The 25928-nt window shown below is 43.5% G+C and overlaps 1 protein-coding gene across 1 annotated transcript in view; it reads left to right on the top strand.

The window, feature by feature from the left end:
- Nucleotides 1–6974: 6974 nt before the first annotated feature.
- Nucleotides 6975–25928, top strand: part of LOC137430386 (uncharacterized) — a 96943-nt gene continuing 77989 nt past the window's right edge. The window contains 2 exon segments of the mRNA XM_078781080.1: nucleotides 6975–7133; nucleotides 13001–13433. Of these exon segments, the coding sequence (XP_078637206.1) occupies nucleotides 7119–7133; nucleotides 13001–13433 (448 nt within the window). The 5' untranslated portion in view covers nucleotides 6975–7118.

Genomic DNA, 25928 nt, shown 5'->3' with positions numbered 1-25928 from the left:
CCATTGCTGTGCGTTGTGCCATTGTTTTGCGGAAGTAAGCCTTTGGAGAAGAGGAAGGATTTGATATCAGAAGCGATGATGGATTCCATGACTTTGCTGATGATTGGGAGCAGGCTGATTTGTCTGTTGTTGCAGGGATCTGTTTATCTGTAGTTGTTTTTGTTTTGTTTGACCTTTTTATACAAATAGAATGGTAAATAAGAATAATGAACAACCTGAAAACAAAATTGAAATATTGGGACAAAACTCAACACACGTACTTTAACTCAAAGACCAAAGTACATGATCGTTCAAACTTCAAAAGCTTATTCACATACACCGTGGTTGTGCGAACATACAGCAAACATATAGGAACCATACAAAGAACAAACAGTGAACAGATGCAGAACACAACAAACATATAGAAAATACGCAGCAAACATACAGAAAGCATACAGCAAATATACAGCAAACAGAGAACATACAGCCAAACATACAGCAAATATGCAGTGAGCATACAGACAACATATGCAGCAAACATGCAGCAAACATACAGAGAACATCCGCTGAACATGCAGAGAACATCCGCTGAACATGCAGAGAACATCCGCTGAACATGCAGAGAACATACGATGAACAGACAACATGTTGAGAACATACAGAGAACAAACTGAGAACATACAGCAAACATACGCACGCTTGTCCAAAGACAAAAAAATTACAGGTATACAACAAGCACGTTCTATGTCTACGTTCTGTCATTAACGAGGTTTTTTTCAAACCTTTAAAATACAAGACCAGGCCTGTATTCCATGCATGAGGTACCGTACTTTGAGCAAATAATTGATTTGTATTCTGTAACCCAACATGCCACCAGTGACGTTAGATTCGATTGACCAAACAAGGAAAAGAGCCGCCAGATAGGAGAAATCCTCAAGTAACTAGACTCGCTGGATGGTGGTGTCAGGGTTAGAGTCCGCTCTGAGTCTGGGAAGACGGTGAAATATCAAAGACTTTAAAAATGGTACCTGCTGCTTCCTTGTATTGATGCTCACCATTTAAAAAGGATACATTACAAACAACCATAGGTTGGTAACCATTGCACAGTCTTGAGGGGCTTTATGACCATCTCATTGAAATTCCTTGGAAGGGAAAACAAATTATATAATTACTAGTAAAAGTGTCAGGTGTCCTTATATCTTTATTTATTAGACATCCTACGGACATAAATGAACACTCATTTTACTCTGTGTGCGTTGCACATCATGTGCAGCGAATTTCACCTCCCTACGCCTTGTATTTATTGTTATTTAAAATAAAACGCTTCTGTACACCACCCTTGAGGCTCGGTTTGGTTTGAAGGTATCCTTTGGGCCTTAATGATAGGGTACAAGGTACTGGGTCAGTTTCTCGAGGTAATGTTTTCGGTAACGAATATTTCGCTAATCTAATCAGAAGGAGACCCAGAGGTCATGGGTGTCATAGTCGGGGTTGTATAGCTCCAAAAATGGAAATTTCAGAGATAATTGATAGACTTAAAGGTTTTTATGAAGGAAAGGCTTTTCATGGTTTTTAGCTCACCTGGAACGAAGTTCAGGGGAGTTTTATGCGATGGCGCGCCGTCAGTCAGTCTGTCCGTCCGTAAACACTTGCAACTTCTTCTCCGAAACCGCTGATGGGATTGTGACCAAATTAAGCACAAATGATATGTGTTGCGTTGTGACTAAAGTTTGTTCGCGACATTTAAAAAAGTCGGCGTCTAAGGGGGTTTACTGGGGTCAAAGTGGATCCAGGTTTGACCCCCTAAAATAGAAATTTGCTTTTTCCTCTGAAACTACACACACTATTTCGATGAAACTTTACCCCAACCTTCATCACCAGTAATGTACCAAAGTTTGTTCACGGCATTTTAAAAAATCTGCCCCTTTGGGAGTGTGGGGGTATTGCCCCCCAAAATAGTTATTTTTTTGTTTGTTTGCTTAAAGTTTTATGATTATGTGAGTGTTACGTGCTCCTCCCCAACCCCCGGTCACGGTGTACCTCCGAGCCCCGAGAGGAGTCACGGCAGAAAGATGTGTTATTCTGGGTCAAATATCAATGGTGAAACCACACCAATTGTTACCAACAAACAAATATTGTATTAAGGTCACACAAGAATAACAACACCAAAAACAATAGTAATCAATTGTACAACCAATATATATTTCCTATGATGGTACCATCAGGTTCATACACTATAACTCACTGTGCTCCAAGTGAGCGAAAAGAAGAATATTCCCCAATGTCTCTATTCCGGCATCAAGCCCAGGTCGATCCGCTCCAGCGATCGTCAGAACGATGTCCAATCGAGACCAGAATCCCATTCGGATGACAGTCACAGTCACGCGGCCAAAGCTGCGCAAAGGCGCCCTCCAGGCGACTGGGAAATCCAAAGGCGCCCTCCAGGCGACTGGGAAATCACACCCTCGGGTATGGACATTCCACGGCTCACAGTCGGCGAACCGCAAATTAACCTTCAAAAACCACGTTGCACACACACACACACACACACACCAGATTAACGTCTAAATGCGGTGAAAATGGTTGAAGCGAGATGAAACCTTGAGCGAAGCGCAAGTCCTGCGTGAGTCAAAATGGCCGACGGCCCGTTCTCGTGGCGTAACAGCACGATGATAATTCTCCTCGGAATCAACTGCCAAAACCTGACACGCAGGTTGATCTGTCACATCGATAACAACTCTGTCGCAAGAATCCCTTTCCCGGGAAACCCGAAGTTCGCTAGTGACCTCCGTTCGTCAACGTTTGCTCCAGATCTCGAAGCAGCTAGGCTTCTTCCCCGACTCACTCGCTCCGCCTTTTTCTCCTCCTCTTCCTCTTTGTCGTCGTCCGGTTCCGGTTTCATTTAAAACATTGACTTTTTTACCTTTTGAAAATAGTAACCTCTATCTCCCTTAAACGACAACAATAATAGTACATGGAATCAAAAATGTTTACAGTGGATGAAAACCACAACAACGGAAGTGACGAATCCGTAACAGTTAGTATGATTCTCCATGCTGCCCTGTCTTCTAGAAACCAGTGAAATTAGTTTAAAATACTTTTAGTCAGTGCAGTGTACTGTTTATTTTACCAGGTGAGCGCCAAGTGTATTGCCCCTATGTTTATGTTCTGCTGAGGTCATGTTCCAAACAAGTCTTAGCTAATATTCTCTGGAGTTTATCGTGTTCGTATGACATGTGTTCATTTTTGATTGAAGCTTTTTGTAGCAGGGTTCTTACAAAGAAGTCTCATCCTAAAGTTGATCTGATTCACGAGTTCTTAATTTGTGAATATTCTCGCAAACAGGTAGATTAAACCTTCGACTTCACTCTATTTTTAGCTCACCGAGAACGAAATTCAGGGGAGCTTATGCGATGACGCGTCGTCAGTCCGTCAGTCAGTCAGTCAGTCAGTCTGTAAACACTTTAAGCCTTTTCTCCGAAACCGCTTATGGGATTGCGACCAAATTTGGCACAAATGATATATGTTGTGTTCTGACTAAAGTTTGTTCAGGGCATTAAAACAAATCGGGGTATAAGGGGGTCTACCGGGGATCAAATTGGATCCAGGTTTGACCCCCCCCCCCCCCCCCCCCAAATAGGAATTTGCCTTTTTCTTCTGAAACTATGCACACTATTTCGATGAGACTTGACCACAACCTTGATCATCCATGATGTACCAAAGCTTGTTCACGGCATTTAAAAAATCGGGGTCTAAGCTGGTCTTTGGGGGAGGGAGGGGGGGCTTATTAGAGATACTACTGTAGAGAGTTTATGACCAGATAAAGTTAGGGAGCGAACCTCATTGAAAGTTTATTTCACCTTCACTGACCATAAGACAATCTTTATTCAATTATAGTAAAAAAAATTAAAGTTTTTGTTTAGATGTGTATGGTAAAGGACATTTTGAAGACTGACTGTGCATGTTCATCTTCCCCTTTTTGTATGGTCCTTGTGGACACGAAGTTTCTGGGTATTTGAATATCATTAGTAATCGTGAAATTAGGGATCTGATGAAAATGGGAGCAAAATATAGGGATCCAGTAACTCAACCTTGGAGCTGCATTAGGTCTTCAATTGTAGATTCTATCAATTTTCAGCCGATTAACTTAAAATTTGAAGAGGTTTTACATATCAGGTCACTGAATTCACAATGATTTTTGAGGACAAAAGGATGATCTACCGAGTGCCATTCTACTTTGTTCTATTTTGCCAAGTGAACCTCTGCGTGATTTTTCATTTATTTATTTAATTATTTTTTCCTAGCATTTCTCCACGTACCGGCGGTTAAGAATGTCCAATTTATGTGACCTTGACCTTTGAACGTTTGACTTCAAACACAATATGCTACCAGCTTATAACTACCACGACTGTGCTCTCTCAGGTGGTGAGGTTTTCGTGAAGATCAGAGTAAAAATGTGTCCTGTAGGCCAAAAATGTGACGGGACATTATGAGAGGCGAGTGGAACTCCAACAGAACATGCTGGGAAGGGTTGTGATGTTCCCTCGTTCACTACTCGGTCAATCAAAGGGGTTGAGTGTAACTCCAACCTTCGTGTCAGTCGATGATTGAAGAACTAGATGGTATTCATAGAATACTTACCATGCGCAGTCAACTTGGTGCAAGCCCACTCTTCTATTTTATAAGGGTTTTTTTTCTGGGATCCAATATGGCTGCCATACCATGTGAGTGATGACATCATAAATGTATATTAACTAACGTAATTGTTGCATAGATCATGCTCAATAAATTTCAAAATGATCAGACGAAGCATGTTCGCTGTCAAATTATGACGTGATAATGAAGGCACCAATGACGTAATCGTTAACAACACTTATTCGCATGCGGAGTTCTTTACAATAAGTCACATTTCTATTTTTTTCCATGGAGCAGTTTCGCAGATAAAGAGGCGCAACGTATTTCGGTATTTTCCAAAATGGTGCCTGTACCACGTGACCTATGATGTCATAATTATCATTAACCTATTCTACAGGAGGAGGCGCTCATATGGTGAAAATTTTGTGTCCATCAGACCAATAGTTGCAGCGAAAAAAAATTCATACTGATCAGATGAAGCGTTGTAGGCCTACTTGTCGAATTATGACATCATAACAATGGCAACGATGACATCATCATTAACATGTTATACCCCATGGGGAGTACTTGACAACACACCATGCTTCAATTTTTTCCATGGAGTGCTTTCGAAGATATAGAGGTGCGAAGTTTTTCGATTATTCCAAGATGCGCCTGTACCACGTGACCTATGACGTCATAATTATCATTACAAAATTCCACAGGAGGAGGCGCTCCGATGGTCAAAATATCGTGTCCATTGGACTAACAGTTGCAGAGAACATTTTTTTTCATACTATTTTTCATACTATTTTTCATACTATTTTTTCATACTTATCAGATCAAGTCTGATACCTCCAAAGGCAGTCGCCGACTGGGCATCCTCCGTTGTGCGAAGTCCTTCCTCGGCACACGTGAGCTCCTCACCACATACAAGGCTTTCATCCGCAGCTCAATGGAATACTGTTCTCCCCTATGGGCTGGTGCTCCTGCCTCACACCTCGCTCGGCTTCACGCTGTTGAAACCAAAGCTTTCAGAATCATTGGAATCTCCCGTGATGAAGCTAACTCCGAGGGCCTTTCACTCACTCACCGCAGGCAGGTAGGTGGTCTTTCTGTCTTCTACCGACTCCGCTCCGGCCTTGCACCCCCAGCTCTCTCTGTGCTCTGTCCCCCAAATATTCCTACAGGTCGCACAAGATCTGCCAGCAACCCTCTGATGGTCAAACTGCCGAAATCTCGGCTCTCTGCTCACCTTCACTCTTTCATTCCTCTTTTCTCCCGCCTCTGGAACAAACTCCCACACTCCCTTCAATCCCACACCTCCCTCCAGGTCTTTAAAACAGCTGTTCACCACCATCTCTTATCTTTCCCCATCCAAAACCTTGATCTTTTCTACCCCCACTAATTCACCCCAGATCCACCTTGTTTGAAATTCCAACTTCTTTCCTGGAAGTCCCGGCAGTGTCCATATGTTTTATACCTCTCCCACCCCCCCCCCTTCCCATGCCTCCCCCCCCCAAAGCCCTCTCCCTCCCACAGATCTCTCGATGTCCCTGCTCTCAGATGTTGTGTTTGTGTTCCTCCCCCTCTCGCCCCATCTTGTCTACCGCTCCCCATGTTATATGTTTTATGTGTCAGTTTGTCTTTCTGTGTGATTAATGTTAGCTTTCACGAGCCTCGATCTTGTATAAAAAAAAAAGAAAATAAAAAGTGTTGTACTTGTCGAATTATGACGTCATAATGAAGGCATGGATGACATCATCATGAACATATATTCCCCTTGGGGAGTGCTTGACAATGAATCATGTTTCAATTTTTTCACTGAGCATTTGTGAGATATGGAGGTGCAACGTTCTCCAAGATGGCGTCCGTACCATGTGACCTATGACGCCACAATTATGAATAAAAATATTCGGCAGGTGGAGGCGCTCCCGAATCCTCTGGTAAAGTTTAGTGACAGTCGGACCAACGGTTGCTGAGAAAATGAATTTTCAAAATGCAGACTCGTACGCAGGTATGGACCTGATCGCGAACCCTGCTTTTCGCTTCGCGAGCACAAGCAAACAACTCAACGAAAGGACATTACTCTCGTGGACCGTGAATGGGAGTGGTAAAATGGCCGATCTGTGGCTTCAATCGTTCACATCACAACCATTGGCCAATGAGCCGTAAACTACGATCGTGACGTCTTCGCAAAGCAAAGCAAAAAAATCAAAAGCCTTTTCGTCCAATGCAATGAACCATAAGTAGAATGAGTTGAGACACCACAGACAATAAAAGTGTTTTTTGACAATGAGGAAGAAGAAGAAGCATGTGCGCTAAGGCCTAAGAGGAAGGATGTAGAATAATTTCCGGGTGATCTTGTGAACCTCGTCATATTGTAACTGTAACGAAGGCCACGTGATCATGTCGGCTCCGATCTCAAGTAAAGAGGTTTCTTCGGAGATTCTCATTTTATTATCAATAATGAGAAAGATCTGTAAAAACGTTCATTAAAAGATAAAAACATCTTCTGTTCGTTGATGACGGGAATGAAGGTAAGTTAAACGAGTTTTTATTAAATGTTTGTTGAGGTATTTGATTGTTCATTTAATGGTGTTTTTCGCTCCTTTTGTTGTACTAGGGCATGCCCGTACTATATATATATCTAAAATTATATCCCCCCCCCTCTATTTACATGAAATGGTTTGGTCCAAAGCGAACGGCTTGCGAGTACGGTGACAATCCCCCCCCCTCTATTTACATGAAATGGTTTGGTCCAAAGCGAACGGCTTGCGGAGTTTGGTAAAGAAATCGCCATAGCGTGCACGTAATTAGTTTTAAAACATAGTTTAACGGCAACATAGTTTGCCAACGTGAAATAAATGAATACGCTCTCAAATGTGCCGTCCGAGGCAGAGTCTGTTCGCCACGTTCGGCACACGTGATAGCTCGCTGCTCTCTGATTGGTTGAATCGTTTTTTGGACATAGCTCGGTAACTACTTCTCCGATTAATATGTCGCAAATTAGTTTTAATTAGTTTTACAACATAGTTTAACGGCAACATAGTTTGCCAACGTGAAATAAATGAATACGCTCTCAAATGTGCCGTCCGAGGCAGAGTCTGTTCGCCACGTTCGGCACACGTGATAGCTCGCTGCTCTCTGATTGGTTGAATCGTTTTTTGGACATAGCTCGGTAACTACTTCTCCGATTAATATGAAACCTTGAAAAGGCACATCCTCGGGTCCCCAGCAATATACCTGGCAAGTTTAAAGTATATCGGACCCGTGGTTGTCGAGAAACAGCGGTCACAGACATACATACATACATACATACATACATACATACATACATACATACACACAGAGATTACTGGAATTATAGATAGATTCATTAAATTATTTAATATCACGTCATCACTAAACTTCCCAAAATGATCGTTAAACCTCATTCTTCCTTTTAACTGCAAAAATTCCAGATACATTTTATTATAATCAACTTGTATATCCAGTGACCAATGTCACCTTTAAATGAGAGTACGATGTACAATTACCTACTTTACCTGTTCTGGTGGATATTTTGCGTTCACAACCAAAATGTAGGTGGAAAACCTGATTCATAATCCAAAAATCTCAAAAATATGCTGTGGGTTTAAAATGTGACATTCCTGATTGACATTCCATACTTGGTGATATTGAATTCCACAAGAATATTTGATTTTGGAATTCCCTGCTGCGCCGAGGATAAGGTGCTGTCCCTGCCGCGCTGTCCCTGCCGCGCTGTCCCTGCCGCGCTGTCCCTGCCGCTACCTCACACTATCAGAGACTCCTCCTCTCTCACCACATTCAAAACATCACTAAAGACCCACCTGTTCAACACTGCATTCAACATTCAACCCACAGCATTTAACCCCTGACTATCACTTCTCCTTCTCCCTCCTTTTGCTTTAAATATTTCCCTATTGATTCTTGTCTTTTTGCAATTGTTGTTTTCATGTATTGTTATGCATTATGTTTTCCACTCTGTCAAAGCGCCTTTGGGCTTCTGGAAAAGCGCTATACAAAATAAATGAATTATTATTATTATTATTATTAGACCTCACCGTCTCCTCATCCAAGTTTCAGCTTCCGAGCTCAAAGGATGGCAGAGATATCGCCCGGACAAACAAACAAAGAAATGGGGCGAAAACTGAGTACTTTCGGCACGCCGCGCATCATCGCCGGGCCCTCTTCGGCTCGCCGCGATGACGTCATGTAGCACCTGGAGATTGAATAGGAAAGGAGCAGTGTGCAATTCTCAAGGAAATTTGGTGCATGAGGCCATTCGGATTTGGTCCATCATGCCTGTGCTACATGAACACCACTCTCAGATTCATTAAATCTGGCAAGCAGAATCATTAAACAAGTACAGATACATTCAAAGTACACCGTCCCCATGCCAAATAATTAAATATCCTCCAGCGTGGGGGGGGGGGCGGGGGGGGGTTCCCTGGCAATACCGACGTGCAGCTCATAGAGACTGTATTGGGAGGGAGAGGTGTACAGTAATTGATTGATTAATTGCATTATTAAAAGCAATAAATAATGATCATAAAATATTTTCTTAATCAATTGGCTAATACTTAGCATACCGAAACCACCAGTGCTTCATCTGAAGCTGTAACTTTTTGAAAATTAATTAAATAAGTCAATCGAAAAAATCAAATAATTTATTGATTAATAAATAATTAATTAATCGATTAATTGATTAATCAAACAATCAAAAATATCCTTTATAGCCACATCACTTGGTCACTGTCATGTCCAAATATTAGCTTCCTAGCTCAAAAAGTGCCTGAGATATTGCCCAGATGAGAAAGAAAATAAATAAATAATTAATAAAGAAAATAAATAAATAACAAATACAGATACATTCAAAGTACACCACCCACATGCCAAATAATTAAATATCCTCCAGCGCGGGGGGGGGGGGGGGGGGAAGGGGGGGGGTGCCCTGGCAATACCGCCGTGCAGCTCATAGAGACTGTATTGGGAGGGAGAGGTGTACAATAATTGATTGATTAATTGCTTAATTAAAATCAATAAATAATGATCATAAAATATTTTCTTAATCAATTGGCTAATACTTATAGCATACCGAAACCACCAGTGCTATCCGAAGCTGTAACTTTTCGAAAATTAATTAAATAAGTCATTAATCGGAAAAATTAAATAATTAATCTCTTAATCAATAAATAATTAATCGATTAATTGATTAATCAATAAATCCCCAAAAAACCTTTATAGCCACATCACTTGGTCACTGTCGTGTCCAAATATTAGCTTACGAGCTCAAAAGGTGCCTGAGATATTGCCCAGATGAGAAAGAAAATAAATAAATGATTAATAATGAAAATAAATAAAGAATAACCATAAAAAATTAAATAATCAATCAATTCGCTAATGGAATACATAAACCACCACCATTTCATCCGAATCTGTAACTTAAATTTTTTTTATTAATAAGGACATTAATTTTCACTCTACTCTGGACATGCTGCTTCTGCTGTCTCAACAATGGATGGAGGTCCTCAATGTCAAACAGGAAATTAGAGCTGTCTCCCTTGACATATCACGTGCCTTCGATGCAGTCTGGCACCCCGCTCTACTCACCAAACTCTCCTCCTATGGTATCCATGGAAATCTCCACGCATGGCTTGCGGACTTCCTCTCTCGTCGTAGTCAAGTGTGGCCCTGAATGGGTTTCTCTCATCTCCCCCTTCCTGTTCAGGCTGGAGTTCCCCAAGGCAGTGTTCTGGGCCCTGTGCTTTTTCTGGTCTTCATCAATGATCTCTCTGACTCTCTGGAAAATCCTCTCTATCTCTTTGCTGATGACTCCACTCTCTGCCGCTCCATTCCTTATCCCTCAGATCGACAGTCTGCAGCCTCCTCACTCTCTGCAGACCTGGACAAAATCACAGACTGGTCAAACAATTGGAACTATGTCACTATGTCTCTCCGAAAAGACCGACTGGACAACCCTCCCATTTACTTTCTGAACAATCCTCTCCAAGAAGTTCTGTCACTCAAGCTTTTGGGTCTCACTATCTGCCATGATCTTTCCTGAGAAAACCACATTTCCAAGGTGGCCTCCAAAGCCAGTCACCGACTGGGCATCCTCCGTCGTGCGAAGTCCTTCCTTGGCACACCTGAGCTCCTCACCACATACAAGACTTTCATCCGCAGCTCAATGGAATACTGTTCTCCCCTCTGGGCCAGTGCTCCTGCCTCACACCGAGCTCGGCTTCACGCTGTTGAAACCAAAGCTTTCAGAATCATTGGAATCTCCTGCGATGAGTTAACTCCGAGGGCCTTTCACTCACTCACCACAGGCAGGTAGGTGGTCTTTCTGTCTTCTACCGACTCCTATTCGGCCTTGCTCCCCCAGCTCTATCTGTGCTCTGTCCCCCAAATACTCCTACAGGTCGCACAATATCTGCCAGCAACCCTCTTCTGGTGAAATTGCCAAAATCAAGACTTCTGCTCACCTTCACTCTTTCGTTCCTCTTTTCTCCTGCCTCTGGAACAAACTCCCTCACTCTCTTCAATCCCACTCCTCCCTCCAGGTCTTTGAAACAGCTGTTCACCACCATCTCTTATCTCCCCCCATCCAAAACCTTGATCTCTTCTACCCCTGTTAATTCACCCCAGATCCACTTTTTTTTTGAAATACCGACTTCTTTCCTGGAAGTCCTAGCAATGTCAATGTGTTTTATACCTCACCCACCCCGCCCCCTTCCCGTGCCTCTTCCCCCCAAGCCCTCGCTCTCCCACAGATCTCCCGAAGTTCCTGCTCTCAAATGTTGTACTTCTGTGCTTCCCTCTCTCTCCCCATATTGTCTCCCGCTCCCTTTATTATATGTTTTATGTGTCAGTTTGTCTTTTTGTGATTAATGTTAGCTCTTACAAGAGCCTCGATCTTTTATACAAAAAAAAAAAAAAAATGTTGCTTTTCACCCGATCTCTCAATGGTGAAAAATCACTTAAAAATTAAATAATTCTCCTATCTGAATCCATTTTCAGATCTTCACCAAAATCGAATCTATTTGTCTTGGTCACACACACAACCTGTCCACCAAGTTTCATCCAAATCAATCCATAACATCTTGAGATATCCTGTTTGGGTTCGCTACCCCATATCACCGCATGCACCCCCTCCACCCTCACCACTGCCTAAGGGGGTGTTCAAAAGTTAAACAAACGTAGAGGGGGGACGAAGATTAATCTTTCCTGAAGCGTCATTTCATTTCGGGCCGGCCCTGGGTGGTGCAGCAGCGGATTGGTGGCATTAAGCCGGAGTTATGCTTGTGCGTCTGCGAGTCTGCTAACATGCACGGGTGTCGCTCGCAGACGTCCGCACGGTTGTTTGCGAACATACTAGCACGTAACGCTAATGCGTGAACTAGGGGGAGTGTCGCATTTACTAAAACTAAAGAATGTACAGAAAACGAAGAAGAACCCAGAAACGGAAAGCCGTAAACAAAGTGACGTTCTCGTTGCATTGAAGTGGATCAATTAGTGTAGCCTACAGAAATGGATAGCAGAAGGATATTGAATGCCTTGAGGAATAATTTAGTTTATGTTTCTGGTGAAATGCCACGCTGGGGGATATTTAATTATTTGGCATGGGGACGGTGTACTTTGAATGGATCTGTACTTGTTTTCTGCTTGTTTTCTCTTTGTTTTGTTCACCCATGGCGTTGCTGGCGATGCATTGAAATTTTATCCTCTGTCCATTTTTGGCTCTGGACATTGATTATATGCTTATTAATGAAACACAATAATGAGGGAGCAAGTAGGAGGGGTGAAGGGGTAGGGCAGGATGTAGAGGAGGAAGAGGAGTAGGAGGAGTGGTGATGATAGAGGGGGCGGATGACGTGGTGGGTCTGGGTGGCAGAAGTGGTTCTTTCATTATGTTTGCAGTGGCTGCTGTTTGCATCATTGCTCAGAGTGTGGCTGTGCCGCTGATGTAGTGCCCCCTTTAGGTTAGAGAAGAAATTTGGAATTTGGCCAGCGTGCCAGCGATAGCCCACTTACTCTTCGATTAAGATGCCATGGAATCTTTAACGCCCACCAGGTACCATCTAATGCTGACAGATGGATGCCCAGTTTCAAGTCCATCCGAAGGACAGCACACTCACCTTGCCCTATCTGTGAAACACCAGGATGACAGTTTATAGCTGCGCTGGGATTCAAACAAACCCAAACTAGACAGCTCAGAGGTGAATGTGTCTACCTCAAGGCCATACTGCCAGCCCCCACATGAAGAACAAACTAGATGCAAAACCCCACATTGATTGGGTAAAATAATAAGGAAAACAGAGTAAAGAAAATAACATTTATAATCTTTCCTTGATTAACATGAGCATTGTGTCCCTGGCAGGTCATGGGTGAAATGGAGAGCTTCTTGGAATGGCTCCAATCACAAGGCCTGAGAGCAGAAACAGCCCAAGCAGTGATCGATAAGCTTGGAATTGAGCATCAGAAGGTTATTCGAGTTTGTACAGAGTCAGATGCATTGCGAACCGAGCTCCTCTCTCTCGCCAAAGAGAAATTTCAATTTGCAATGTATGCTGACCTCTGTAAATTTATGAATTCTTTCTTGAAGCCACAAGTTGTCCAGTTTGCAGGATCTTCTCTGTTGGGAGGTCTGTTCGTAAACTTGGAGAATGTTATTCGGGAACTTTCCAGTTTTTGTAAAAAATTTGATGGATTCCAAAATGTGCAGCTGGAAAACGTTCCTGGTTTCTGTGGAATCGGGTTCAGTGATGTCTGCAACCTCCAACTTCAGGGTGATGGATTCACACCCAAGTCTGGTACGTCATTATTTTATACACCCGAGCATGTCGAGAAATACCTTGATGCTCCACCATAAATACTTTTTTTCTTGTAACGTATGGAATGTCTTTTAGAGAAATTTTGCGTTGTTAGCATGTTTGGATTTATGATATCCAAACTCCTTTTTTCTTAATCAAAATCCAAAGTGTTCCCTGTTTAACAAACATTGCAATTATTCACAAGCAGGAAGCAGTTTGTTCACCTCACATTTAGGCAAGGACAGCTTTGGGTCTAAAATGAAAGGTTAATTTTTACAGGTAATTTAATTACAGTCCAAGGGTCCAAAATTTTGCCCAATCAATCCACAAATAGACCAATTACAATTGAAAGAAGATTTAAAGGATTTCTGTCGGCAAATTACATTCAAAGTATACTTTGCTATAGTACACCCAGCACCATCAGCCCTACAACAGACAACACCAACAGACACACATACAATCAATTACATACACCGATAGTTTACATACACCTAATACACCACAACTCACCTTACCGAAACCAAAAAGCACCTGGACACCACGTGTTGACAATCCCGATCTGCATGTCTGTATGGAACAAGTGAACAATGAAATTGAAAATGCAGCACAAAAATACAATTATTCAAGACATAAGGACAATTTTACAAAGGCAGAACAAAGAGCACTCTACAATATCCGACATAATAAAGACTTAGTAATAAAGCCAGCAGATGAAGGTTCCACTGTTGTCATTATGTCGACTACCGATGAAATTGCAGAAGGTAATCTCCAACTACATAGTGATACCTACAAAGAGCTCCCATCCGGCCCCACCCTTCCACATCTCAGAGGTTAAAACGATCGTAGATTCTATTCAGGTAGATGAAGCCATCAAATCTCGCTTTGTTCCAAAATACCCTCCTTGTCCTTATCTTTATTTTCTTCCTAAAAGACACAAGGTAAACAATCCAGGTAGGCCAATTGTGTCTGGCTGCGCATGTCCAACTGTTTTGATGTGAAAATTTGTTGACTGTTATGTATTTCGTCTTGTACTGAATCTCCCCTCATATCTCAAGGGCACAACCAGTTTTCTGACACGTCCGAGGATTGAATGAAACATACTCGCCTTTTGACTCCCGATAAATTTTAGTCACGGCAGATGTTACATCCCCATACGCTACTATTCCACATTCAGAAGGCCTGTCTGCATGCCGCAAAGCACTGGATACACTTCAAGTCCCAATACCACCCACCTTATGCGCCCATTGGAACTGACGCTCAAATTGAATAATTTCAAATTTTCCTCGTCGATCTTTTGTTTATTCACATTTGTTCTTTCGCTGTTTGCCTTTTTTTTTTTTTCACCCATACTTCTCCCGAACCTCTTACCTTTGTTTTAATGTCTTAAACAACCCAAAAAACCATGTTAATAATACCGTGTACCCTCCCTCCCACCCCCGCCCTCTCCCTTCCACAGATCTACCGACGTTCCTGTTCTCTACTTGTGTGCTTTCCTCTCTCTCCCCCTCTTATCTCCCGCTCCCTTTATTACATGTTTTATGTGTCCGTTTTTGTTTTTGTGTTTAATGTGTTAAGCTGCTGTCACATCTTGACGTTTTAGCCAGCGTATGCCGACGTATTAAAAATTTGGCGAATACGCTGGCACACGTCGAATACGTTATGGGTAAGTTTTGTATACGTTAAGAGCACGCTGAAGCACGCTGGCATACGTCGTAGTACGCCGAGCTCGTCGACAAATTTCGTGCATGCACAAAATTTGTCGACGTATGCCAGCGTATGACTCACTCACACCAGCACTCAATTTTGATACGTCGGCAAACGCTGGCTAAATCGTCAAGGTGTGACAGGGGCTTTAGCTCTTACACGAGCCTCGATTTTGTATACAAAAAAATAAATAAATGTAAACGGACGACATTACATTCAAACTCAGGGTACCACTATGGGCACCCGTGTTGCACCATCATACGCCAACATCTTCATGGGAATGATAGAGGCTAAAATCTATGCACAACCTCATCACGGCATCTTGGAAAAATCCTGGGTACGTTATATTGATGACATTGAGTTTATCTCGTCAAAATCCCCCCATAGTCTCATACAGTTCCAAAATGAATTAAATTTGATTCATCCGACCATCAAGTTTACATTCAACAGCTCAAAGTCCATACTTCACTTTCTAGACACATCACTCACACTTCAAAACAACAGACTCGAAACAGAACTATACACCAAACCAAGAAACACTCACTCTTACCTTCTCCTATCTTCATCTGACCCTAAACATACAATTTATTGTAAACATACCATACATACAGCCAAGCAATCAGAGGAAGACGCATCTGCTCAACATAAATGGCAGAAGAAACTTCTCTCTCCCAACTAGAAAGACATTTCCTTGCAAGACACTATGTCTCTCACTCTGTGAAAGAAGCGATAAACCGAGCAAAACGCATACCTAGACCAGACCTTCTGACTTACAAACCCAAACCTGCAACTAACCGTGACCCACTGGTAACAACCTACTTCCCCACCCCATACCAATTGCCAAGTATTTTGAATAAGGCCCTTCCTCTCTCTCCCCTCCGCCCCCCAGTCAGAAACACTCAGCACCACATTTCCTCAACCTCCACTAACATCATTTTGACGTGGTCGGACACTCGGGGTCCTTTTAGTAAAAGCAAAGCACCCACAGCCCCACAACAAAGAAACAAGGATCTCTGGCTTATATAAATGCACAACAAACAACTGTATCATTCACAAACAGGTATTATAGACCAGGAGCCAGCGGTCGTTGTTTTGCACGAAATGACCATTTGTTATTAAAGGGTGCCCATTGTGGATTAATGTATCAGGCCCAAATATGTGTTAATTACAGTGGTGCTGGGTTCTGAGAAGTTCAACATCACATTGTATGCTCTCCTGACTATATACATCATTCAAATCTTACAATATTAGGAATTGAGTTACTGTAGTGGTACCACCATCCACTTGTGAAACCAAATTGGATGCGTAGCTCGTAATTTTGAAACTGTATGGATTTCATTTTCCGAAAATGTGAAAAACGACTTTCACCAGGGTCACTTCCTTCATGTTTGAGTGAGTGACACATACAAGATACTAGTCTAAACTTAGTGTAATTGATTCAGAAACCTGGGCTATTTCCTCACAAACAAAATGAGTGGTATATGAGGTCTATATCTGCAAAATGAGTGAGTTACAGGCCCACAAGTAAACACTTACCTTAAAGTGGAAATGTGCATGTAATTCGGTCAAATTTGGCAAAATTACTTATCACAACTAGTACACCCGCTCACTACGGGAGCGGCAAGAAGGGTCAATCCTCTTTGGGGTATATAGATTACAGTCGATTTATGGTCGGGTCTCAAGAACATTGGGTGTGTGTTCATTTGCCAAGTTTCTTGTGAAGAGATCGCCAAGTGGTTTAAGCATTTGAGCAATCACTCCATTCTAAACCGTTAAGGAACGGCTGGCTTGGCAAGCCCAAGCTAGCTGCTTGGTAAATGAGCACACCCCGGTCTTCCTCCCTTTCAGTTTCGTATTAAACAGCAGGAGCAAGTTTCAAATGTTCGCTACCAAAAATGCTATGGTAGTGGTAGAAAGGGCCATGTTATTAACCCAACATTTGTGGGTTATATAGAGTACAGTTGATCTTCGCTCAGATCTGTAAGTAAACCTTACTTCACGGATGTCGGGATTCCTCCAAATTTCTTCATTTAGTGTTATAAAGAGCATTAGCGACTGTTTAAAAAGCTAAGCATACGTGTTTGTGGTTTATAATATTTTTACTTCCTGTAGAATCCGTTGCTCCCATGGAAACACCATTATAACTATAAGCTGTTTATACACGTTATCACTGCAGGAAAAACGCCATGGGGAAGTGGGACATTATTAGTATTAATATTGTTTTGTCATAACATTAACAATATGCGATTATCATTAATTTTGTTATTAAAAGCGTCTTTGGAAAAACGCCGCGATAAATCTTCTTCTTTGGAAAAACGCCACAATAAAGCTAATTTAACATTGATATACACCTCAACACGCAACCTCATTGACGGCAATCGCGGGGAAAACCCGCTCGGGGGAGAAAACCCCTTTGGGGAGGGGGGGGAAATAAATGCGCTACAACCTTCATAACCCTTCGTCCTCCTGTCAAGTTTGGTTGAGATTGGATAAGTAATGACGGAATGTATTGGCGTCAAAAATTCATCAGACAGACAGACAGACACCAAATGGTGTATTTTGGTATGATCGATTATTTTGATATGAAGGTTTCATATGCAGTTAATAATTTGTATCGATGCAATGCAGTCTGTAAACATATGAGTAATGGCAGTCAGGTATGATATTTGCTACAAACACATATTTAGTCAATAATGCACTTGACACCTGACAAAATAAAAATGAAATTATTATATTCACATTGAACGTGTATGTACAGTACATTTTTATATAACCCATATCACTACGACTTAAACATCATAACACTCATCCACATCACTGTTGTCTGTATCCGACCATTCATCATCAATCTCCTCATCTGAGTCATAACTTGAACTGAGGTCACGACCATTTAATACGTAGATTGTCATTGTCATCCATATTCCAGCCATGTTGCGTTGAATTCCATGTGATCGGGGTTGGTAGTTGGGCGTGCCTCCACAGGTATGCCACATTGTTGGAACCTGAGGATGTCCCAGTGGAAGGTGCTTTGCTAGCCAATGTGGAACCTGAGGAAGTCCCAGTGGAAGGTGCTGTGCTAGCCAATATGGAACCTGAGGATGTCCCAGTGGAAGGTGCTGTGCTAGCCAATATGGAACCTGAGGAAGTCCCAGTGGAAGGTGCTGTGCTAGCCAATATGGAAACTGAGGAAGTCTCAACGAAGAGACGACGTCACTCATATTTTACTCCAAAAAGAGATCGCCATATCAACGCAGACCTCTGGCAGGAAAATTCAAATATGCCTAGTACACTGTAGTTGAGGCAGATAATCTTGTACTTTCAAAAAGGAAAGACTCTTTGTGGTATCTCTAATGTTCCATACAATCAAAAACTCTCGTGTTGAGAGGGTGGAATTCCCTCTTCACACAGGATGCGCACTTCCTTTATAAGAAATGGGGTATAGGAAAAATATTGAGTTACCCCCTACCAGGCTAAATGTAGTTCAACAAACTCTACTCAATGTTCAGAAAGTGGCAGATGAGTGTGGTGAGAAGTACATGGCAGTTCATTATGATCTGGCAATAGCTAAAACAGCTATGCGTATTCAAGACCAAAGGTCACCTAAGTTTGACAACCTTTTCATCTGCTTTGGGACATTTAAATGGAATCGTCATATTTTGCTGGACACAACACCTGGTGTTGGGCTAGCGGCTAGGGTGCCGACTTAGGATCCTAGGATCCTGGGTTCGAATCCCGGTCGATTGCTGAATTAACGCCAGGGGGGGTTGACTCAGCCTGTCATCCTTCCGAGGTCGGCTAATTGAGTACCAGTTCACTGGTAATTCCCTGTTTGTCGTTAAAGGCGGCAAAAAGGGTTGGCGTCAGGAAGGGCATCCGGCCGTAAAACATTGCTTCAAAAAGGGGACCGAAAAACAACAACAACCACGGTTCCCGAAAAAGGCCAACCCCCGCTTTGCGGGGAAAAATGGCCTCTAAAAAAAACAAAAAAAAACCACCTTTAGAGGCCATTTTTCCCCGCAAAGCGGGGGTTGGCCTTTTTCGGGAACCGTGGTTGTTGTTGTTTTTTGGTCCCCTTTTTGAAGCAATGTTTTACGGCCGGATGCCCTTCCTGCCGCCAACCCTTTTTGCCGCCTTTAACGACAAACAGGGAATTACCAGTGAACTGGTACTCAATTAGCCGACCTCGGAAGGATGACAGGCTGAGTCAACCCCCCTGGCGTTAATTCAGCGATCGACCGGGATTCGAACCCAGGATCCTAGGATCCTAAGCCGGCACCCTAGCCGCTAGCCCAACACCAGGGTCTAGCCCAACACCAGGGTCTAAAGGTGGTTATTTTTTTTTGTTTTTTAGTCATATTTTGCTGGACTGAGATATATAATAAACTCATCTGGAATGCCTGATCTGCTATGTGATGCAGAATTGCTTAGCTCTGGCTCACTGCAAGACTTCCTGAATGGAAAGCATTACAATCGCTGTGTCCGTCTGCACCCAATTATTATGAGCGCCCTGGAAAGCTTCTCAACCAGTTTATCAAGGAAAATGCGGATCTTCCAGACTGTGAGCTTTCAGCACGAAACGTCTTCAGCGAGAAACCTTCACCCAAGTCTCTCACAGCATTACTCGCTGATCCAGGCCTTAAACTGGTCTTCACGCAGTGGGACAAGTATCGGGATAACATATGAGAGGCGAATCGTGGAAAGACAGCCAAATACTGGATCAGTTTCATGGATATGCTCAGTCACGATATGGTACTTGAATGTGTATCGCATACTAATGGCGTTGACCTCTATGTGTATGCACTGAAGAAGATCTTACCAGTCTTGTGGGCTGCAGACAGACCAAACTACAAGCGATGGATGGTAAAATACTATCTTGATCTTCTAAATATGGAGAAGATACACCCAGGGATAAAAGCCTACTTTGAAGATGGTGCACTATCAGTACAAGGAACATCCAAAACATTTTCTTTGCACTGCCGTAGACATCACAGGCAAGCAAACCATTAACCATGATGCTGCTTCTCGACAGTCAGTCACTGGAATATCCGCATGCACCCAATGTGGTCAGTCACAGAAGAGGTGGTCAGTGACACGATCAGCAAGAAGCGCTGTTGTTACATGCCTTCTTGAGATGGCTGGACTGTCATCGGAGGAAGAAATATTCAAGGAACTTCGACCATATCGTGAAGAACATGACAATGCAGATGGGGAAGCACTTGCAAAGCAGATAGAGGAAACCTGCAACTCGTACAGTGACATACACAGAGATGACAAACTGTACTGCCTGTCGACTGGGTGCACTGATTCCTCTGAAGTTGCTGAAGATCTCAACAATCTGTATAAAACTGAGAACAAGTTGAAAAATAAATTCATCACCGAATGTGAAGCCGGACCTGATTGTTTCAAAGAATCTATCAGAAGACACAAGGTCAAGAATTCTGCAATTAATGGGATCACTGTGACATTAACCACCAGATATCTCAACGTGTTGGAATTACGCTTCACGCGAGATTTATTTGGACGACTTATTTATTTAGCAATGCAGACATTCATAAGTGTCGAGGCCATAGTATCATATCCCCTGTCACCAGCACCTCTGTCAATGGCGCACATTAACGGAGCGATTTGCTCAACCAACAAAACAGTTCTCGGCAAGAAGGTAGAGAAGAATCTGATCCATATACCAGTTGATGTCCGACCTCAAGTGGCTTTTGTAGACTTCGTATTCTTCATCAGGAGCAGGAAACCTGAAAGAAAGCTGATGATACCGATATCTTAGTACTGTTTCTGTACCACGAGCTGATTACTCTTACTGACCAGGTGACTGTCTATCTGGATATGGGGCTCAACGGTAAGAACAATCAGTGGCTGATCAATGTAGCCAGACATCTTAGGCCCAAACGTGTGCACCACCTTGCCCTCATACCGTACCTTCATTGGTGGTGACTTCTCAGCAGCTTTCAGTCACAAGGGTAAAGCACGACCATTTGATTTGATGGACCGGCACAGACCACATGCTTCATCTTTGGCTGTTCTTGGCCAATCAGCAACACTCACACCAGACACCTTTCTTGGCATAGAGAAGTATGTTTGTGCTATACAGTGCATTCAGAAAGTATTCAGACCCCTTCACTTTTTATCTTGCCAAAACGAAGTTTTTGCAAGATGTATCAGTCAGCTTGTATGTTTGTTTGTTTGTTTGTTTGTTTTTTTGTTTGTTTTTTTGTTTGTGGTTAATCATTTTTTTTTCACGTTTAGATCACTCTGTAGACCACAGTTATTATTGGAAACTCCTGTAACTTCGCATATCAGAGTCCTATAGAGATACCCTTCAGCACACAAAATTTTGAAGGTCAAGGTCAAAGGTCAAGGTCACTTTGCGGTCAATCATGGAGGTCAACGAAACCCTTATTTTTTGAGTAACTTTGATCGGATCGTCTCCAAACTTCATGGGAATCTAGTATATGGTCCGGCGCTCAGCTGATTAGTTTTTGGTGGCGATCGGCCTTGACCTTCATGGTTAGCGCTGGAGGTCGAAAATTATTGACCCCAAGGTCAAATTACAAAACCCTTATTTTTTGAGTAACTTTGATCTTATGATCTCCAAACTTGGTGGGTATATAGGGTGTGGTATGGCGCTCAGTTGATTAGTTTTTGGTGTCGATCGGCCTTGACCTTCAAGGTCATTTTGAAGGTCATTCAATTTTGACCAAAAGGTAAAATTTTCAAGTTTCAGTTACCATATCGAGTAGTACCTCAAATTGAAGCCCTTGTTGAGTGCTTTCCAAACATATAACTAGTTTGACAATGTGACGTCATTTGACGGCGTTATGACGAAAAAACTGCACTTTTCATGTATATTGTATTGCTTTAGTTCGCATTGTTTAGGTCACTCTGTAGAGCACAGTTCCCTTTGGAAACTCTTGTAAGTTCGCATATCAGAGTCTTTTAGAGATACCCTTTAGCACACAAAATTATGAAGGTCAAGGTCAAAGGTCAAGGTCACTTTGCGGCCAATCATGGAGGTCGACGAAACACTAATTTTTTGAGTAACTTTGATCGGATCGTCTCCAAACTTCATGGGAACCTAGTATATGGTCCGGCGCTCAGCTGATTAGTTTTTGGTGGCGATCGGCCTTGACCTTCATGGTTAGCGCTGGAGGTCGAAAATTATTGACCCCAAGGTCAAATTTTGAAATCGTAGGTACCATATCGAGTAATACCTCATATGAATGCCCTTGATGAGTGCTTCCCAGATCTGTAAACAGTTTGACGCTATGACGTCATTTGATGACGTCATGACGAAAAAACGGAATTTTCACATTTTGGCAAGATACGGTTCACCCTGTGGGTGACATATGTTTATTTACATTTTGTTATGTTGCAGCCTTATGCTGAAATCGTTTAAATTAATTTTTTCCCTCATCAATCTACACTCAATACCCCATAATGACAAAGAGAAAACAGGAATTTAGAAAGTTTTGCAAATTTATTAAAAAGAAACAACTGAAATATCACATTGACATAAGTATTCATACCCTTTGCTATGACACTTGAAATTTAGCTCAGGTGCCTCCCATTTCTCTTGATCATCTTTGAGATGTTTCTACACCTTGATTGGAGTCCACCTGTGGTAAATTCAATTGATTGGACATGATTTGGAAAGGCACACACCTGTCTACATAAGGTCTCACAGCTGACAATGCATATCAGAGTAAAAACCAAGCCATGAGGTCGAAGGAACTGCCTGCAGAGCACAGAGACAGGATTGTGTCGAGGCACAGATCTGGGGAACCCTACAAAAAAATCTCTGCTGCATTGAAGGTTCCCAAGAGCACAGTGGTCTCCATAATTCTTAAATGGAAGAAGTTTGGAACAACCAGGACTCTTCCTAGAGCTGGCCGCCCGGCTAAACTGAGCAATCGGGGGAGAATGGCCTTGGTAAGAGAGGTGACCAAGAACCCGATGGTCACTCTGGCTTACGTCCAGAGATCCTGTGTGGAGATGGGAGAAACTTCCAGAAGGACAACCATCACTGCAACACTCCACCGATCTGGGCTTTATGGCAGAGTGGCCAGACGGAAACCTCTCCTCAGTGAAAGACACATGAAAGCCCACTTGGAGTTTGCAAATAAGCACCTAAAGGACTCTGAGACTGTGAGAAACAAGATTCTGTGGTCTGATGAAACCAAGATTGAACTGTTTGGCTTCCGTCTGGCCACTCTGTGGCCTATGATGTCATTATCTATATACAGTGAAACCTTGACTTACGAGTTTATTTCGTTCTGTGACCGAGCTCGTAACTCAATTTGCTCGTTTCTCAAATTAAATTTCCCCATTAAAATGCATTGAAATGCTATTAATCCGTTCCAGCCCGCCAAAAACCACACCAATTTTTTTTGTTACGTGTTTTTAAATAAGAAAAATGTACTTTATAAATAACAAATAATGTATAAACAAGCACGACCTCGTATATACTGTACGTAATAACTAATAAGCGGCGTTACGCGCGCTGCTTGTAAACAAGGAGGAAGCGGACAACGCGGTAATTTGTAAGAGTCTTTATTCAAGAGCTCACTGTAACACTGGCGCGCTCCGGGCTGCGCGCCCGGTGTATATCCTGAGGCCACGCCTACCCCTCGGCGTGGCCCCCGCCCACTTGGTGCGCGGAATGATGTCACCACGCCAGTGAGCTTCCGTGTCCGCCACAATGTAAAGAAATAAACTGGTTTTATTAAGGGTATTTACCTTGAAGATCAGACGAAGATGCTGGCGGAGGTGGAGGAGATAACTTTTGCCTTTTTCGCCACACTTTCCTCGCTTTCACTTGCAGGGCGTTTCAATAAAAACCTGTCCAACGAGGTTTGTTTCTTCCTCCCTTTCAAAATGTTTTGATCGTACTGCTACGATCGTACTGCCTCGCCAAGTCGACAACACGCACACCTCGCTCATGTTTTTCGACGATTGCCTGTTTTATATCCAAGCACATCATCCTCTTCTTCTTCTCAGTACTGCCCTTGGCACTCAATTTCTTAGGACCCATGGTTAAAACTAAGAAATTTTCCAAAATAACCAAAATGCGAAAACAAAGCAGCAGCGATATACGGCAGAGATGCTTGCACGGCAAGATAACCACGTGACCGGAACCCACCTGGTGGCGGGTGGCGTAAGCTCCAAAATAACCAACATGCGAAAACAAAGCAGCAGCGATATACGGCAGAAATGCTTGCACGGCAAGATAACCACGTGACCGGAACCCACCTGGTGGCGGGTGGCGTCAGCTCCAAAATAACCAAAATGCGAAAACAAAGCAGCAGCGATATACGGCAGAAATGCTTGCACGGCAAGATAACCACGTGACCGGAACCCACCTGGTGGCGGGTGGCGTAAGCTCGTAACTCAGATCTCGGCTCGCATCTCAAAGCAATAAACCGCCCGAGCGACGGCTCGTATCTCGGAAAACTCGTAAGTTGGTGCACTCGTAAGTCAAGGTTTCACTGTATATATAAAACACAGTTTGTGTGTGTGTAATGTTACCGATAGACTCCTAAACGGAGAGGCTCACGTACTTGATATTTGGCACAGACATGGCCATTGAGCCTGGGAAGGAAATGGCCGACCTAAAAATATTTGACGAGATCCATATTTTTTATTCATATTTACCTCAGCGCATTTCAGCGAGGAATATTATACACGGAATCTGAGCGGTGGCAGAGCAGCGCGCTGATTCGCTCAGAGCGATCACGTGATGTTCCATTCCCGCCGCCAGACCATTGAACATAAAATACAGTTTGTGTGTGTGTAATGTTACCGATAGACTCTGAAACGGAGAGGCTCACGTACTTGATATTTGGCACAGACATGGCCATTGAGCCTGGGAAGGACATGGCCAACCTAAAAATATTTGACGAGATCCATATTTTTTATTCATATTTACCTCAGCGCATTTCAGCGAGGAATATTATACACGGAATCTGACCTGGTGGCAGAGCAGTGCGCTGATTCGCTCAGAGCGATCACGTGATGTTCCATCCCCACCGCCAGACCATTGAACATAAAACACAGTTTGTGTGTGTGTAATGTTGTAATGTGTGTAATGTACGGGTCTCCCTTCCCCCGCCCGGCAACGCCGGTACTGGAGGGCGTCACAGGATCGGTGAGTCTCCAAAATCCGCTTCGTGCTGTTGCGAAGATGCAGGACGATGTCGCGATTGTTGTGCTGCTCTCCGACCATGAGAACTGCAACGTCATTGTTGACTGGCCCTCCCCCTTCCCCCTCCCCCCTCCCTTCCCCCTCACCCTCCCCCTCCCTTTCCCCCTCCCCCTCCCTTTCCCCCTCCCCCTCCCTTTCCCCCTCCCCCTCCCTTTCCCCCTCCCCCTCCCTTTCCCCCTCCCTTTTCCCCCTCCCCCTCCCTTTTCCCCCTCCCCCTCCCTTTTCCCCCTCCCCCTCCCTTTTCCCCCTCCCCCTCCATTTTCCCCCTCCCCCTCCATTTTCCCCCTCCCCCTCCATTTTCCCCCTCCCCTCCCTTTTCACCCTCCCTCTCCCCTTACCCCTTCCCCCCTCCCCCTGCCCCTCCCCCTCCCCCCTCCCCCTCGCCCTCCCCCTCCCCCAGTCCTCCCCCTCCCCCTCCCCCAGTCCTCCCCCTCCCCCTCCCCCAGTCCTCCCCTCCCCCCTCCCCCTCCCCCCTCTTCTCCCCTCCCCCCCCCCTCTTCTCCCCTCCCCCCCCCCCTCTCCTCCCCTCCCCCCCGTTCCCCTCCCCTTCCCCCTCCCCTCCCCCGCCCAGCAATGCT

The sequence above is a fragment of the Myxine glutinosa genome, chromosome 6 (genome assembly GCF_964187855.1).
Source record: "Myxine glutinosa chromosome 6, kmMyxGlut1.1, whole genome shotgun sequence".
Taxonomy (NCBI): Eukaryota; Metazoa; Chordata; class Myxini; order Myxiniformes; family Myxinidae; genus Myxine; species Myxine glutinosa.
The sequence above is the reverse complement of the archived record's forward strand: the minus strand, read 5'-3'. Positions and strand labels throughout refer to the sequence as shown.